Source organism: Castor canadensis, chromosome 1, assembly GCF_047511655.1.
Source record: "Castor canadensis chromosome 1, mCasCan1.hap1v2, whole genome shotgun sequence".
Classification (NCBI taxonomy): domain Eukaryota; kingdom Metazoa; phylum Chordata; class Mammalia; order Rodentia; family Castoridae; genus Castor; species Castor canadensis.
The window spans coordinates 34,401,599-34,419,563 of record NC_133386.1 but is presented as its reverse complement, the minus strand read 5'-3'; the positions used below and the strand labels follow the sequence as shown (position 1 = coordinate 34,419,563).

Genomic DNA, 17,965 nt, shown 5'->3' with positions numbered 1-17,965 from the left:
TAAGTTTCTCAACAAATGGTGCCAAAATGAATGGATATTTGCATAGAAAAACAAAAGCCCAAGCCAGGTGCTGGTGGCTCAGGTCTGTAATCCTAGCTACTTGAGAGACTGAGATTTGGACGATCACAGTTCAAGGCCAGCCTGGGCAAATATTTGCAAAACCTTATCTCCTAAAAATAACTAGAGCAAAATAGACTGGAGGTGTGGCTCAAGTGGTAGGTTACCTGCTTTTCAAGGAGAAGCCCTGAGTTCTAAACCTCAGTCTCAGCGAAAAACAAAAGTCTATACCTAATCATTTCCGTAGCAGACAATATCGAGTTTGCTTGAAATAAGTGATAGATTGGAAAGTAGACATTAAGGAATACTGACAGATGAATCCTGGTCAGTGATTCTCAGTTAATACTATTGGGAACACCATCCTCTTTATTTTACTGAAAGAAATACATAGATATTATAACTTCACAATGTCATCTTAAAAATCAATGTATCTTAAGTATAAAAGAAAAAAGCCATCCATATAAAACAGCGTGTATTTCAATATGGAAATGCTTGGCTAAAACTATCTTAGTAGGAAAAACAAAACATAGATCTTCACCTATGCTTATGGTCATCATCACATTAATTGATGAGGTACTGATATTGTCTTGAAGACTCAAGAACCATGAGCAGAGATGTTACTAGTGGTAGGATTTTATGAAATGGTGTACAAACCTTGGTGAAATCCAAAACCACAAAATATGTTATTTCCTTAATTTATATGGTAAATACACCCTGGAAAAATTAAAAAAAAACATACAAAAAATTTTATATGCAAACAGACTTCAATTAGGTTTCAAATATAAAAGTTTTTTTTTTTCTTTGCAGTACTGGGGTTTGAACTCAGGTCCTCACACTTGTAGCATAAGTAACTGGCGGGCCATTGGAAAGTCCAAGAGGGACAGTTTATGGAGTAGGTTTGTCCTGTCCCTTAGGGACAACTAGCACTCTGACCCAAAAGTACAGTGAAGCCATCAGTACCTGCTCAATCCCTGAGCAGAAAACAAAAAGACATCCTGTCTGCCTCCTGAAACACACTAAGGAGCTGTTTCAAATCTTATGAGAACCAATCCTGCAGACTATTACAAACAAACAACAAAAAACTAGCAAGGGATTGTCATCTGAACTGGGGTGGCAGGGGAAAAAAATTGCAGTGTGCTTGACTTAAAGGCAAGAAACCAAGACTGAAAAAGATGAAATGTAGTGTGAGAGAAAACCATTGCAAAAAAGCCTTTGTACAAAAAGCCATTAAACAAATGTCTCCCAACTAAAGGGAAAGCCATATTTCTCACTATTATATTGATGACAAACATTCCAGTACAGCAAGGAGGTTATTTCAGTCCTCTGCTGCTTTGCTAGCAGTCCACCACAGACCTAAGTCCCCTGGCCTGATGTTCAGAGTCTCCAGGGGCCACCTTCCCTTCTCTGGTACCTTAAGTCACCCTGGCCTTGGAGAGGGTCTTGGATAACCTGGATGCACAGTGGCTGCAGACAGTTTCTCTAGGATTTTCTCAAGAGCTACAGTTTCTAGCTGTGCAGATTTCTCGCAAATGTTTTCCATGTGTAGGGATTTTACAGACCCCAAAGTGCTTTCATACCAATTACTCTCTTAATTTAGGAGAAGTTTAGATAACGGATGGAGCTAAGGAATGATCCCATCTCAGAGGCAGGCCGGCTGTACTAAAGGTCTGGCACTCAGGACCCTATAAAGGCCCGAGCCTGGGAAGGGGGCGTGGAGGAGTGTCCTTTCTCCCCAACCCTGGGGCCAAGGCCAGGGAGGCTGTCTCCTCCTCTTCCCTAGCAGCAGCTGCTCACTCAGCCTGGGGACCGGCTCAGCAACTCCTTAGGCTCAGAAGAAGGGGATCAGCTCCGGGCCACCATGATGCCAGGAGCGGCCGGGGTCTTCCTGCTCCTGCTGCTGACTGGAGAGCTCGGGGGCGGCCAGGCGCAGCGGGCACAGCAGCGGCGACAGCCACAGGCACATCAGCAGAGAGGTACAGTCGAGGCACGAGCTGCTCATTGCACCCTTTCCCCGGACCCTGATACCGCTTCTCACTGGTCCCTTCCCAGGTTGCTGATTGGGGACAGACCGCTAAAGCCTTTGCGCTTGCCTTGCGCTTTCGGGCAAGAGGGACTAAACTGGATTCAAGTTGACGTTCAACTCCGGTAGTGAGTGCTGTAACAGGAATTAACCTCCAGAAAAGGAACGTGAAGTGCCTTTAATGTCCATTCGTTTCTGAGAGGTCTCACGATCGGTCTTGTAAAATGATTCACGAAATCTTTCCGAAGTTTCCAAGGCAAACTTTTTCCAATTAGAGGGAAAAATAATTTCTTCAAATCAGATTCCATTCCTGCAGAGAAAGGTTTCCTCACGCTGCAGTTCATCTTGGAACTTTATGGAGAGCCACTGATGCGTCTTTTTTTAATTTTAAGGGAGTTTGTTTCCAATTATTTAAACGGATTAGTCAAGTAGTTTAACATGTGGAGGTTTTCTTTCATGGCAAAATGCCGCCAACCTCACCCTTTCCAGACTCACATCTCCTTTCTGTAGCCTATTTTATTACAGTGAGATTTCTCTTGCTTAAATACAGAAAAGACTTCTATATTATGTGCATTTTAGATATACACTTCAGGGCCTTTGGAAAATACTTGCATTTGATGTAACTTAAATTATTCTCATCAGAGTATCTTAATATTTATATGCACGTCATTTCTAAAACTCTTGAAAGTCTTTGAAGAGTTATTTGATCATGAATTTTAAAAGAAGCACATGTGTAGCATTTTAAAATATAATTCATGACACATTATTTCAGCAAACATTTCTGTAAGCTGGAAAACCTGAATCAAAGTAGAAAAGTAACCAGAAATATATAAGATTAGATTCAAATATCAAAATATTTACCACAATAGTTCAACATCTAGAGATAAAGAGCTTTGAAAAGTTTTGGAACCTACTTGCCCATTTTCTAATAGGTTTAGTGTTTGTTCTTAATATAATCTAGCATTTTTCAACAGTACTATTTTTTTAGAGAAGTGAAAAGATATCCTAGGCTCCTTGCTATAATAATAACTCACTGATTATAATTCCTAAAATAAAAATGACCTTGAGTTCTCTGTATAACTTTTTTCTTCTATTTTTGCAGAGGGAAAATGGGGTCAATATGGCTTAAATAATAGAATTTTTGAGACAGTGATATTGAGAAAATCTTTGGCAGTTGATTTAAAAAAATCTGACTTTTAACCATTAGCCTTTATTCAATTATATGATATGTTTTAACAATTCATACGCTGTAATACAGTTAGGCAGTGAAAACAGAGCAGCTGAGACAGCAATCTTCTCATCAACTTGGAATGAGACAAAAGCTCAAAGCATGCAGAGTAGTGGGCAAGTGAGTTCCTGACAATTTCCCCTGGTGTGTATGTGTACTTCTTCCTCTCCCCTCCCCTTTATTCTCTCTTTTACTTGAAGTAAAAATTAGCTGTCATTTCTATGGTCCAGGCATAAGGTGAGGTGAATGCAGAAGGAAGGGTCTATACTGCTATTCTGTTGAAAGATCACTTAGACCTGTGTAATTAATAATGCTAAGCAAAATAACTACAGCATAGAGTTCATTGCAGACTTCTATATTCTATATTCTAGTACCTGTTTTTCTCTTTACTATAGCCCTTTGAAATATATTTGGAGATTGTCTCCAGTATATAAATGGTTGAAATTTGTTAATAATAGAAATATATATGAAATATATTTTATGATACCTTAAATTTGTACAGTGCTTTATAGTTTAAAAATGCTCACATAAGCATAATCTATTTTCACCTTCAGCTATTATTACTCCCACAGGACTAATTTAAAAACTGAGGCTTGGTGACTTAAGTTCACATAACTGATAAGGCTAACTTAATTTTCAACAACTAATAGCACATCTGGTATTTTTTATATTGAAATACTCTTTTTATGGTTCCAAGGTTACTTTCCTTTTATTTTTTGGAGGCCATATTTCCTTTCAGTATCATTTGTTTGAAGTAAGCTCTCATTGGATTTGAGTTTGACAAGAAGTATTTTCCTGGCACTCATTAACTTTTCTGTTTTCGATTATATGCACTAACACTGACCTTCCTGACCAAGTGCTAATTGTGTAGCAATTCTGTTCTCCCTTATAGTAAGTGCCAATTTATTAAGGATGTTGATATGAAGGAACCATTTTTAGATGTTCTAATTGAGTTAGAAACTTAGCTTGATTTTTTTTCTGGCTTTTTATTTTTTCATTGAAATCTCATGTGGTTCCTATAGCATACTGAATGATAGTATGAATAATATTGATACGGCAAGATGATATTCTAAGAAAATTAATTAGCTGTATTTAAGACAAATACAAAGTAGGAGGATAATGAAATTAAAGTGATTCTGCATATGATTAAGGCAGTGGATTACATCTTTTCTGATTCTCCTGTGAACAATGTACAGAAATGGAAGCATTATGGTGAATGAATAGCAACCAATAAAATATGAATACAATGCTGCCTTGTGGATCAAAGTCAATCTGGAGAAAAGTCTGAGTGTGACATAATGACTTGATGGCAAACACATAAATCTAAGCTTGTTAGATCTTTAGCTAGCCCAAAAATCACAGAAGCAAGCATACCTGGTTAACATATTTGGTACCTCATTGACAAATAGGTATATATTGAGAGGAAGGAGAACAGAATACTTAAGATTTTCACAGGAAGAATGTTCCAACTAAAGTCTTTTAATCTGAAAAATTTAGGGGAAAGAAATCATGAGATATTTTCAAATTTTTAGCCCCTTCAAAAGCTGAATTAGGAGCCATTGAAGAATATGACAAATAGAAGATTTTAGGGCTGGTCACAGTGGGCTTGTGCCTACAATCCTTGCTGTCAGGAGACAGGGAGGATAGTGGTTTGAAGCTGGCCAGGCAAAAAGTTACCAAGACCCCATCCCAATCAATAAACCAAGTGTGGTGTGTATACCTGTGATCCCAGCTACAAGAAAGGCCATAGGTAGGAGGTTCTCCTAGTCTAAGCCAGCCCCAGGCAAAAACACAAGACCCTACCAGAAAAATAACTAAAGCAAAAAGGACTGGAGGTATGACTCAATTGGTAGAGCAAGCACAAAGCCCTGATTTCAAAATGCAGTACTACAAAAAAGAAAAGAAATGGAAAGGTTTGAGTTCAATAAAATGGAAAAATCTGTCCCATATTCCCACTTCCCACCACTCCCATTTTGAGTAGCTCAGCATTTAGTTGTATTTGAACTCCTTGCCTCTGGAAATGTCCACACAGTGATTAGATGTAAAACTGGCCAGGCCTGCATTAGGATGGGATCTCTCTGCTGAAAGGAAGTTAAAACGCATGAAGTCTACAGTCTTTTTCAATTCCAAGATTCTAGTATTACCATCTATTGTTTTTGGAAGGCAGACTCGTCTTTGAATTCCTAAATTCTTAAAAATGTTAACAAAATGAGAAATACATTTGAATGTGTGTTTAGTTGTCTTCTGGAATTTAAAATGAAAAACACATTTGAGACAATCTTCACACATTTTTGGCAGGAATGCTTAAAAATGTAGCAAGGAATTTCCACATCACCACAGATTGCATGTTTCTAAAACATCCAGTGTTATAAAATATTAGAATACTTTATAAATTGCTTAAGAAATTTTTAGTCATTTATTGTGGACATAAACCTGGAATTGCTATGTTTTATTTTTTCTTTTGTTATATATGAAATTTGTTAGCTTGTTCACTATATATTGAACTAATAGTTAAGTAAAAAAGATTCATAACTGGTAAAAGGTATGACTGAGAATAAGAATATACTTAATACTGACTATTATAGATATGATAGAATTAATAAAATTGATATGTTTTATATATTATTTCATAAATCAGTGTACACAGATTTCTATGTTATTTTAACATTTTGGTACCTGGGTTATCATGCAAATTAGTGAATTGAATCAGGGGATGTCAAACATTGTGGAAAAATTGTAAATGCTTTGCCAATTTCTCAACTTAGTTCAGTGACTCTACCTCCTGCAATGTGCAATGTCTGTCACCTAAGGAAAGTTTTCAACTTCTGCAAATATAATCATTGTAATGCTCAAGTAGTTATTCTAAGGATTCTAGCCAGATATGACTATTCTGAGAAAAAATTATCCTATATTTTATGGGAGGGATTAAACAGGGAGAAGGCTTTATGAATTAGTTTGATGTGGAATTCTTATGCTGTTCCTTTGTATCACAGTAGCTATGACTCAAAAAAGTTTCGTTTTTGGTGGATTTCATAGCTCAGCATTGCTCAGTCCCCATTTATCTAAAGTAGAACATTGTTACCATTGTTCCATTTATTCATTGAATAAATGCTGATTATTCACTGACAATGATTAATGTGCTAGACATTTCAACTTGCACTTCTGAGACTGAAGAACTATTTTTTTTTTTTTGGTCCAAAGAGATTCAGCAAAAAAATATTAATATTTTAACTTTATATCAGGTTTCACATCTTCTTTCATACTTTGCTGTAGGATTAGAGAACCACAATGGAAGTGGAGGATTTGGGGCCTACTGAGGTCCAGAACAGGGACACTAACTTCAAACCAACCTATATATAACAAAATTAGTGGGATGGTTAACTGTTTAAATTATGTCATCGAAAGAATGCATCAAACACATGCTTAATTCAAGTCAGCATAGGGCTGTGGTAGGATTCTAGTTTGTGGTTGGAGCACGGCTGGAAGGATTTCCAAGTAGAATTAAACAAACAGCAGAAAGAATGACACAAGGTCACCTGTCCAGTTTTCAGTAGGACCTAATTTAACAGCTAGAGACTGTGTCCAAAAAATCAGGAAGCATGAATTGCTTAGTATCTAATCTAGAAAGTTGGGGTTTAAAATTTATATGTACTCATCATTAAACTAGTGAGCTAAGCATCCTGTGTTATAAAATATGAGAATAGTTTATAAAATTTCTTCGGGTTCTGCCTAAAAGCAGCAGTCTAGGAACAGTGAATGGCAAAACAAAGTAGGGGTTAGAGAAAGATGAGTGTACATTGTTCTGTGGCTCCCAAGACTCACATCAGGCTTAGTATATACCAAGCAGACTGACACAAGGCTGTTTTGGGGCTCTCTCAGTTGGGAAGACTGAATTTAAAGGTCAGAATTTGTGAAGGAAATCGAAAAGGTTAGGTCTATGTGTATTGGAATGTGGATAACGACTGAAATGTGTTCAGTACTAAAACGGACACACATACAAAATCCCTGCTACGTGGAGCTTATATTTAGTTGAGATAGAGATGGGAAGACAGGAATATGGCCACTATATAGTTAAGAGTTAAGAGGTAACATAATACATACACTGTATAGAATGGAGTACATGATAAATGCCCCAGCAGGGAGTCAGGGATGCTAAGAGTAGCGGGAGGCTTATTGCTGATTTAAACAGGTTCAGAAAGGTTGAGCAAACACTTGCAGGTGGTATGGGAGTGAGTCATAAGGCATCAGATGGAGGGGTAACCTCCATGCAGGGAATAGACTCATAAGGGTCTAAGGACAGAGCACAGTTCACATGGCATTGTAAAAATTTTGCTTTAGTCTCTGTGAGATGGGAGTTATTGGCAAGTTTTGAGCAGAGTTAAATAAACAAATGAAACCATAAATTAAATGTCTTTTCTCAAATAGGCACAGATCTCTGGGACTTGACAATTACCCCAAGCCCAAGATTGTTTGAGACTCTTCTTTTGTCATGTCCATTTATGAAGGATATTAGTTATTCCACATGATAGAGCATTTACTTCAAAATTTTTACTGTGAAAGTATTATTCTTTTTATCCTCTCTGATACCATTTCATGATACAATTTATAGCAGTATCTCAGAAAGAACTTGGGTGCAAGGAACTTCCACACTTCTTTTTATTTTTTCCCCAGCATACTTAGAAATATATCACAAGTTTTCGTGGCTGAGTGATTCAAGTGGCAAGTGAGAGGCCCTAAGTTCAGCCCCTGGTACTACAAATAAAGAGACATATGTCATAGGTTTCTTACAGTAATTTTAACTAGTGTGCATTTTATTTTTATTTTTAAAAAATTTTTATTTTATTCATATGTGCATACAATGTTTGGGTCATTTCTCCTCCCTTCCCCCCCTTAGCCCCCCTTACTCCTCGCTACCTAGCAGAAACTGTTTTGCCCTTATCTCTAATTTTGTTGAAGAGAGAGTATACGCAATAATAGGAAGGAACAAAGGTTTTTGCAGGTTGAGATAAGGATAGCTATACAGGGAGTTGACTTGCATTGAATTCCTATGCATGTGTGTTAGCTTCTAAGTTAATTCTTCTTGAACTAACCTTTTCTCTAGTTCCTGGTCCCCTTCTTCTATTGGCCTCAGTTGCTTTAAAGTATCTGCTTTAGTTTCTCTGTGTTGAGGGAACAAATGCTATCTAATTTTTTAGGTGTCTTACTTATTCTCACACCTCCCTTGTGTGCTCTCGCTTTATCCTGTGATCAAAGTCCAATCCCCTTGTTGTGTTTGCCCTTGATCTAATGTCCACATATGAGGGAGAACATATGATTTTTGGTCTTTTGGGCCAGGCTAACCTCACTCAGAATGATGTTCTTCAACTCCATCCATTTACCAGCGAATGAAACATTTCGTTTTTCTTCATGGCTGCATAAAATTCCATTGTATATAAATACCACATTTTCTTAATCCATTTGTCAATAGTGGGGCATCTTGGCTGTTTCCATAACTTGGCTATTGTGAATAGTGCTGCAATAAACATGGGTGTGCAGGTGCCTCTGGAGTAACCTGTGTCACAGTCTTTTGGGTATATCCCCAAGAGTGGTATTGCTGGATCAAATGGTAGATCAATGTTTAGCTTTTTAAGTAGCCTCCAAATTTTTTTCCAGAGTGGGTGTACTAGTTTACATTCCCACCAACAGTGTAAGAGGGTTCCTTTCCCCCACATCCTCGCCAACACCTGTTGTTGGTGGTGTTGCTGATGACGGTTATTCTAACAGGGGTGAAGTGGAATCTTAGTGTGGTTTTAATTTGCATTTCCTTTATTGCTAGAGATGGTGAGCATTTTTCATTTGTTTTTTGGCCATTTGAATTTCTTCTTTTGAGAAAATTCTGTTTAGTTCACTTGCCCATTTCTTTATTGGTTCATTAGTTTTAGGAGAATTTAGTTTTTTAAGTTCCCTATATATTCTGGTTGTCAGTCCTTTGATGTGTAGCTGGCAAATATTTTCTTCCACTCTGTGGGTGTTCTCTTCAGTTTCGAGACCATTTCTTTTGTAGAGCAAAAGCTTTTTAGTTTTATGAAGTCCCATTTACCTATGCTATCTCTTAGTTGCTGTGCTGCTGGGGTTCCATTGAGAAAGTTCTTGCCTATACCTATTAATTCCAGAGTATTTCCTACTCTTTCCTGTACCAACTTTAGAGTTTGTGGTCTGATATTAAGATCTTGATCCATTTTGAGTTAATATTGGTATAGAGTGATATACATGGATCTAGTTTCAGGTTTTTGCAGACTGCTAACCAGTTTTCCCAGCAGTTTTTGTTGAAAGGCTGTCTTTTCTCCATCGTATATTTTTAGCACCTTTGTCAAAGACAAGTTGGTTATAGTTGTGTGGCTTCATATCTGGGTCCTCTATTCTGTTCCACTGGTCTTCAGGTCTGTTTTTGTGCCAGTACCATGCTGTTTTTATTGTTATTGCTTTGTAATATAGTTTGAAGTCAGGTATTGTGATACCTCCAGTGTTGTTCTTTTGACTGAGTATTGCCTTGGCTATTCGTGGCCTCTTGTGTTCCCATATAAATTTAACAGTAGATTTTTCAATCTCTCTAATGAATGTCATTGGAATTTTGATGGGAATTGCATTAAACATGTAGATTACTTTTGGGAGTATAGACATTTTTACTGTGTTGATTCTACCAATCCATGAGCATGGGAGATCTCTCAACTTTTTATAATCTTCCTCAATCTCTTTCTTCAGAAGTTTATAGTTTTCCTTGTAGAGGTCTTTCACATCCTTTGTTAAGTTTACACCTAGGTATTTGTGTTTTTTTGAGGCTATTGTAAATGGAATTGTTTTCATATATCCTTTCTCAGTTTGGTCATTATTAGTGTATAGAAATCCTAATGATTTTTCTATGTTGATTTTATATTCTGCTACCTTGTTATAGCTATTGATGGTGTCTAGGAGCTTTTGAGTAGAGTTTTTTGGGTCTTTAAGGTATAGGATCATATTGTCTGCAAATAGGGATATTTTGACAGTTTCTTTACCTGTTTGTATTCCTTTTATTCCTTCTTCTTGCCTAATTGCTCTGGCTAGGAATTCCAGTACTATGTTGAATAAGAGTGGAGATAGTGGGCATTCTTGTCTAGTTCCTGATTTTAGAGGGAATGGTTTCAGTTTTTCTCTGTTAAGTATAATGCTGGCTGTAGGTTTGTCATATATAGCTTTTTATAATGTTGAGGTACTTTCCTTCTATTCCTAGTTTTCTAGGATCTTATCAAAAGGCTTTTTCATAAGAAAAAAGTTTGTTGTTGGATCTTATCAAAGGCTTTTTCTTCATCTATTGAGATGATCAAGTGGTTTTTGTCTTTGCTTCTGTTAATGTGGTCTATTACATTTATTGATTTTTGTATGTTGAACCACCCCTGCGTTCCTGGGATGAAGCCTACTTGGTCATGTTGAATGATCTTTTGATGTGTTGTTGAATTCGGTTTACCATTATTTTGTTGAGGATTTTTGCATCAATGTTCATTAAGGAGATTGGCCTATAGTTCTCCTTTTTGGAGGTGTCTTTGCCTGGTTTTGGGATAAGTGTAATACTGGCTTCATAAAATGTGTTAGGCAGTTTTCCTTCCCTTTCTGTTTCATGGAACAGTTTATGGAGGGTTGTTATCAGTTCTTTAAAGGTGTGATAGAATTCAGCAGAGAATCCATCAGGTCCTGGACTTTTCTTTTGGGGGAGACTCTTGATTGCTGCTTCAATTTCATTTTGTGTAATAGATCTATTCAGGTGATTAATATCCTCTTGGTTCAGTTTTGGATGATCATATGTATCTAGAAATCTGTCCATTTCTTTAAGATTTTAGAATTTATTTGCATATAGGTTCTTGAAGTAGTCTCTGATGATTTCCTGGACTTCCATGGTGTTTGTTGTTATCTCCCGTTTTGCATTCCTGATTCTACTAATCTGGGTTTTTTCTCTCCTCATTTTAGTCAGGTTTGCCAGGGGTCTATCAATCTTGTTTATTTTTTCAAAGAACCAAATTTTTGTTTCATTAATTCCTTGTATGGTTTTTATTTTTTTGATTTCTATTTCATTGATTTAAGCTCTTATTATTATTTCTCTCCTTCTATTTGTTTTGGGATTTGCTTGTTCTTGTTTTTCTAGGAGTTTGAAATGTATCATTAGGTCATTGATTTGGGATCTTTCATTCTTTTTAATATATGCACTCATGGCTATAAACTTTCCTCTCAGACTGCCTTTGCTGTGTACCATAGGTTCCGGTAGGTTGTGTTTTCATTTTCATTGACTTCCAGGAACTTTTTAATTTCCTCTTTTATTTCATCAATGACCCATTGTTCATTAAGCAATGACCAGCTGTTTGCATGTTGTTTTGTCTTTATTTTTGTTGTTGAGTTCTAGTTTTATTGCATTGTGATCAGATAGAATGCATGGTATAATTTCTATTTTCTCATATTTGCTGAGGCTTGCTTTGTGCCCTAGGATATGATCTATTTTGGAGAAAGTTCCACTAGTGTGCATTTTAAAACAAAAGTTACTTACAACCCCACTTGGACATATGTGCATTTTGGAGTTCCCTTTTTTATTATTCATTTCAACATCAAAGCTAAAATTCAGATACTGTTGCTACAAAATGACACATTGATCTGATGATTCCTCTTATGAAATGAACTTTGAAATCTTACCTATTTTTATAATCAGAAGCTTATTCTATACTTTGTTGTGATTTTTATAACTACTTTAAGAATCACTGTAAGTCTTACAGTAACCTTTGGACTAAAGTAATGCAGTTTTGACATGATTTAATTCTATCATTTATAACACAGATAGGGAAAGAAAATTGCTTAGCTTTTCCCTTCCTTTCTTCCTGCCTTCCTTTTCCCTTACTACACTGCTTGTAAATAAGATATGGTAATTTAAAAAGATGATTTTAACACCTATAAATTCTACAAAGATATGCACAGCAAAGCTTCATTTGAATCTTTCTTATTAAAGTCATAGATAATTACTATCTAAAGATAGTTTTGAGACATAATCTAAATTCACATGGTAAGTTAAAGCTATCTTTATTGTTGGAGATGTATAATATGCATTAAAGTGGTTTTTCTTTAAATCATAATAAGTATTATTTATTATTATTATTATTTTCTTTTTAGCAAATGTTCTTCCACAGAGCTATATTCATCCCCTGAATTTAATTTTTAATATGGGAGTTTTATGTTATTTGTTTTTATTTATACATGACATTTAGGAAAAGATCATGGAGTTCAATCTGTTCGTGGGTAATTGCTCACAACACCAGGCTTCTGTGATAAGCATAATCTAGTTTAAAGAGCAAGTTAATCTATGCAAATTCCTTATGATGAAGACCTAAGGAGCTATTTAATGCTTGGCACTTACAAAAGGCATCTTGCTCAATGCTCGGATGTTTCTCCAGATATGGTCCTCTCAGTTGACTGCTGAGCTGTGTGCCTCCCCAGAGCTCTTTGTTTAACAGGCCTTGAGCGCCAGATGGCATAGATTGGCATAGTAGTATTTAGAACATTGTATTAACACATTTAGTTATGTGGCAGGGCTGTCTAGTCAGTTATTATAAATTATTCTCACTTTTTAAAATTTTATCATTTTTGCATTTACTAACATGATATACATTATTTGGGCCACCTCCTTATTCTCAATTTACAGAACGAAAATGATTAGATGTCCAAATAAAAATTCCAATACTAGTTTTAGATTTAGAAATTAGATTATGCTACCAGTTTTGACTTCATGGATTCTTAGCCATTATCTCTTTTGAAATTTTGCATGTTTATTTTTTATAAAATACCTTGGAAAATGATTTCCATTTCTGAGTTATGTTAGTCTAATTTGAAAGCAGACATCCATTAGCTATTGTTAATGAACAGGAAGTATATTTCAGGGGTCTTTTTCATTCAAACATGCAGACTTTACCTAAAATTATGTAGAAATAAATATATATAATTATATGAAATGTATAAATTCAAAACATCAAATTTTAGTCTTTGGTTTTAGGACTTTGATTACTGGACTATTAGAATTATTTATTGACTCTTTACTGGCTTTTCTGAAGTCACTGTATAGAAGTTACTTCAAGCTTGAAGCATAATAGTATTTATCATATTAATTCTTTAAAATAGTCAATGTATAAATATCAGTGAATGAAAAGAATAAGAATAAAGCATATTCTCCCTAAGAGGCACAGCAAAGTTAATATAAAAATTTCTTCTGAAGGGTTGTAAAATGTTAACATCTTCATAAAAACATTTAAACTTCTATTTAAAGTTGAAATCAGTTAAGAGAAAATTTTGTAAACCCAGATTTTGAGGTATATATGTATTTATGTGTGCTTATGTATATGTATTTGTATGTATATATATGTGTGTATGTATGTATATGTATATATGTGTGTATTATGTATGTGTATATATACATATGTGTACATGTATATATGTGCATGTACATATGGGTGTATGTATTTATGTGTGCATGTATTTGTTTGTGTACATATATGTATTATATATATGTATGTGTATGTATGTATGAACAGTATCAGTACCTATGTACTATTTAACACAGTACCTAATTAGTATATTTAGTGATATTTAGTGTATTGGTCTTCTATTTTCTTAAGTCATTAGATTTTCCATTTTATCAAAAAGTTAAAACAAGGGAATTTATTAAATTTCTGGAAAAGTTTAGTTGTCTTGGTCAATGATTAAATCATAAATGGGATAATTCTCAGTCCAGTAACTATACTGATGAAAAGTTAATATATAACCCCCTTTGTGCTACTCTAGACCCAGTGGAAATTGAGTTAGTAAACAGCAAATTTATTTTTTTCAAAAGCTTACATGGCTGTCACAATTTTCTGCTTTATCACCAGCTATGTGTTTTTGAATTATTGAATAAGGCTGAAAGTATGATGGAAAACATGAAGCAGTACAATTGCCCTTTAGGGGAGCTACCTTACTTTCAAGATGCCTCAAAACAATGAACTAAGTCTAAAAACTGTCTGGTGCCTAGAAATTCTCTGACTCAAAGAAACACTTTTCTGAGTAATAGAGTGGTGAATGTGACCAAAGCACATATGGAAATGTCATAATGAAGCCCCTTTAAGTACAATTTATTATATACCAATAAAAATACTGTTCTTCAACACTATAGCATATCAAATTCAGCTGAAACCATTTGTGAAGAAACTGGTTTTGTACTTGAAAACACAAATATGTTGATACAGTTTTAATTAGAATTTCTACTGTAGTATTATGAACTTCATAGCTTAGCCTAAATAATTGCATTTATTGCCATTTACTTCTTACACTTTCAATTTAAAAATATGTTCCTCTGCTTTGGAGGTAACTTTGAGTAGTAGAAAAAGTTTGATCATAGCTAAATTACTACTTATCTAATTAAGTAGGAATAAAAGTCTGAGTCAATGGACTTTAAGTTTCCTATTAGAAAAATAGAATTAAGTTAGAAAATACATGTGAAAACGCTTGGCACCTAGTTAGTACATGGTTGCTGTTTTTTCTTTTTCCTTTATTATTTTCATATAAAGGCCAGCAATGTTTTTTTAAGTACATATGACATATCCCTTTAGCTTAAGAAGATCAAATATTCTAAAAGTTTCTTTCAGCACACCTAAAGAAATTAGATAATGGAAAACTATTTATCTCATTGTAAAAGGACTGAAGAAGTCTGCCAGAGTTAGACCAGTCAATAACAGATATGGGAAGAAACAAAAGTTTCTATAATTAGCTAATACGTATGTTAGTAGCTCAGTGTGAGAAGCGACTTAAAACAGACAACACTGGATACTTCAGCCTTATTTCATAGCTATTTATATTTCAAATATGAGGTAATTGAAACTTTTCTAAGTACCTCTCATTTTTGGACATTCTTTTTTTTAATTTTTATTTTATTCATATGTTCATACAATGTTTGGGTCATTTCTCCCCCTTTCCCCTGCCACCACCCTTTTCCCCTGCACACACCCTCTCCCCCCACCCCCTCGCTATCCAGCAGAAACTATTTTGCCCTTATCTTTAATTTTGTTGAAGAGAGAGTATTAGCAATAATAAGAAGGACCAAGGGTTTTTGCTGGTTAAGATAAGGATAGCTATACAGGGAGTTGACTCGCATTAACTTCCTGTGCGTGTGCGTTACCTTCTAAGTTAATTCTTCTTGAAGTAACCTTTTCTCTAGTTCCTGGTCCCCCTGTCCTATTGGCCTCAGTTGCCCCAAAGTATCTTCTTCAGTTTCTCTGTGTTGAGGGCAACAAATGCCGTCTAGTTTCTTAGGTGTCTTACCTATCCTCATATCACCCTTGTGTGCTCTCAACTATCATGTGATCAAAGTCCAATCCCCTTGTTGTGTTTGCCCTTGATCTAATGTCTGCATATGAGGGAGAATATATGATTTTAGGTCTTTTGGGCCAGGCTGACCTCACTTAGAATGATATTCTCCAATTCCATGCATTTACCAGAGAATGATAACATTTCATTTTTCTTCATGGCTGCATAAAATTCCATTGTGTATAACTACCATATTTTCTTGACCCATTAGTCAGTAGTGGGACATCTTGATTGTTTCCATAACTTAGCTATTGTGAAGAGTGCTGCAATAAACATGGGTGTGCAGGTGCCTCTGCAGTAACCTGTGTCACAGTCTTTTGGGTATATCCCCAAGAGTGGTATTGCTGGATCAAATGGTAGATCAATGTTTAGCTTTTTAAATAGCCTCCAAATTTTTTTCCAGAGTGGGTGTACTAGTTTACATTCCCACCAACAGTGTAAGAGGGTTCCTTTCCCCCACATCCTCGCCAACATCTGTTGTTGGTGGTGTTGCTAATGATGGCTATTCTAACAGGGGTGAAGTGGAATCTTAGTGTGGTTTTAATTTGCATTTCCTTTATTGCTGGAGATGGTGAGCATTTTTTCATGTGTTTTTTGGCCACTTGAATTTCTTCTTTTGAGAAAGTTCTGTTTAGTTCACTTGCCCATTTCTTTATTGGTTCATTAGTTTTAGGAGAATTTAGTTTTTTAAGTTCCCTATATATTCTGGTTATCAGTCCTTTGTCTGATGTTTAGCTGGCAAATATTTTCTCCCCTCTGTGGGTGTTCTCTTCAGTTTAGAGACCATTTCTTTTGATGAACAGAAGCTTTTTAGTTTTATGAAGTCCCATTTATCTATGCTATCTCTTAGTTGCTGTGCTGCTGGGGTTCCATTGAGAAAGTTCTTGCCTATACCTACTAACTCCAGAGTATTTCCTACACTTTCTTGTACCAACTTTAGAGTTTGTGGTCTGATATTAAGATCCTTGATCCATGTTGAGTTAATATTGGTATAGGGTGATATACATGGATCTAGTTTCAGGTTTTTGCAGACTGAACCAGTTTTCCCAGCAGTTTTTGTTGAAGAGGCTGCTTTTTCTCCATCGTGTCTTTTTAGTGCCTTTGTCAAAGACAAGTTGGTTATAGTTGTGTGGCTTCATATCTGGGTCCTCTATTCTGTTTCATTGGACTTCATGTCTGTTTTTGTGCCAGTACCATGCTGATTTTATTGTTACTGCTTTGTAATATAGTTTGAAGTCACATACCGTGATACCTCCAGCATTGTTCTTTTAACTGAGTATTGCCTTGGCTATTCGTGGCCTCTTGTGTTTCCATGTAAATTTCATGGTAGATTTTTCAATCTCTTTAATGAATGTCATTAGAATTTTGATGGGAATTGCATTAAACACGTAGATTACTTTTGGGAGTATAGACATTTTTACTATGTTGATTCTACCAATCCTTGAGCATGGGAGATCTCTCCACTTTCTATAGTCTTCCTCAATCTCTTTCATCAGAAGTTTATAGCTTTCCTTGTAGAGATTGTTCACATCTTTTGTTAGGTTTACATCTAGGTTTTTTATTTTTTTGAGGCTATTGTAAATGGAATTGTTTTCATATATTATTTCTCAGTTTGTTCATTGTTAGTGTATAGAAATGCTAATGATTTTTCTATGTTGATTTTATATCCTGCTACCTCTCTGTAGCTATTGATGATGTCTAGAAGCTTCTGAGTAGAGTTTTTTGGGGTTTTTGGTATAGGATTATGTCATCTGCAAATAGGGATATTTTCACAGTTTCTTTACCTATCTGTTTTCTTTTTATTCTTCTTGCCTAATTGCTCTGGCTAGGAATTCCAGTACTATGTTGAATAGGAGTGGAGATAGTGGGCATTCTTGTCTAGTTCCTGATTTTAGAAGGAATGGTTTCAGTTTTTCTCCGTTAAGTCTAATGCTGGCTGTAGGTTTGTCATATATGGCTTTTATAATGTTGAGGTACTTTCCTTCTATTCCTAGTTCTGTTAGAGCTTTTATCATGAAATGGTGTTGGATCTTATCAAAGGCTTTTTCTGCATCTATTGAGATTATCAAGTGGTTTTTGTCTTTGCTTCTGTTAATGTGGTCTATTACATTTATTGATTATTGTATGTTGAACCACCCCTGCGTTCCTGGGATGAAGCCTTCTTGGTCGTGTTTAATGATCTTTTGATGTGTTGTTGAATTCGGTTTGCCCTTATTTTGTTGAGGATTTTTGCATCAATGTTCATTAAGGAGATTGACCTATAGTTCTCCTTTTTTGGA

The 17,965-nt window shown here is 35.5% G+C and overlaps 1 protein-coding gene across 3 annotated transcripts in view; it reads left to right on the top strand.

The window, feature by feature from the left end:
- The window catches only part of Lama2 (laminin subunit alpha 2), a 630,868-nt gene that overhangs the window by 38,272 nt on the left and 574,631 nt on the right, over positions 1 to 17,965 (top strand). For 2 of the 3 annotated variants that reach the window (XM_074074980.1, XM_074074975.1), the window contains exon 1: positions 1,763 to 2,030. The exons of the other annotated variant lie outside the window; for it this stretch is intronic. In XM_074074980.1, coding sequence (XP_073931081.1) covers positions 1,916 to 2,030 — 115 coding nt within the window. In that variant the 5' untranslated portion in view covers positions 1,763 to 1,915. Of the gene's footprint in view, positions 1 to 1,762; positions 2,031 to 17,965 lie in introns of those variants that run through there. 3 annotated transcript variants of the gene reach the window in all.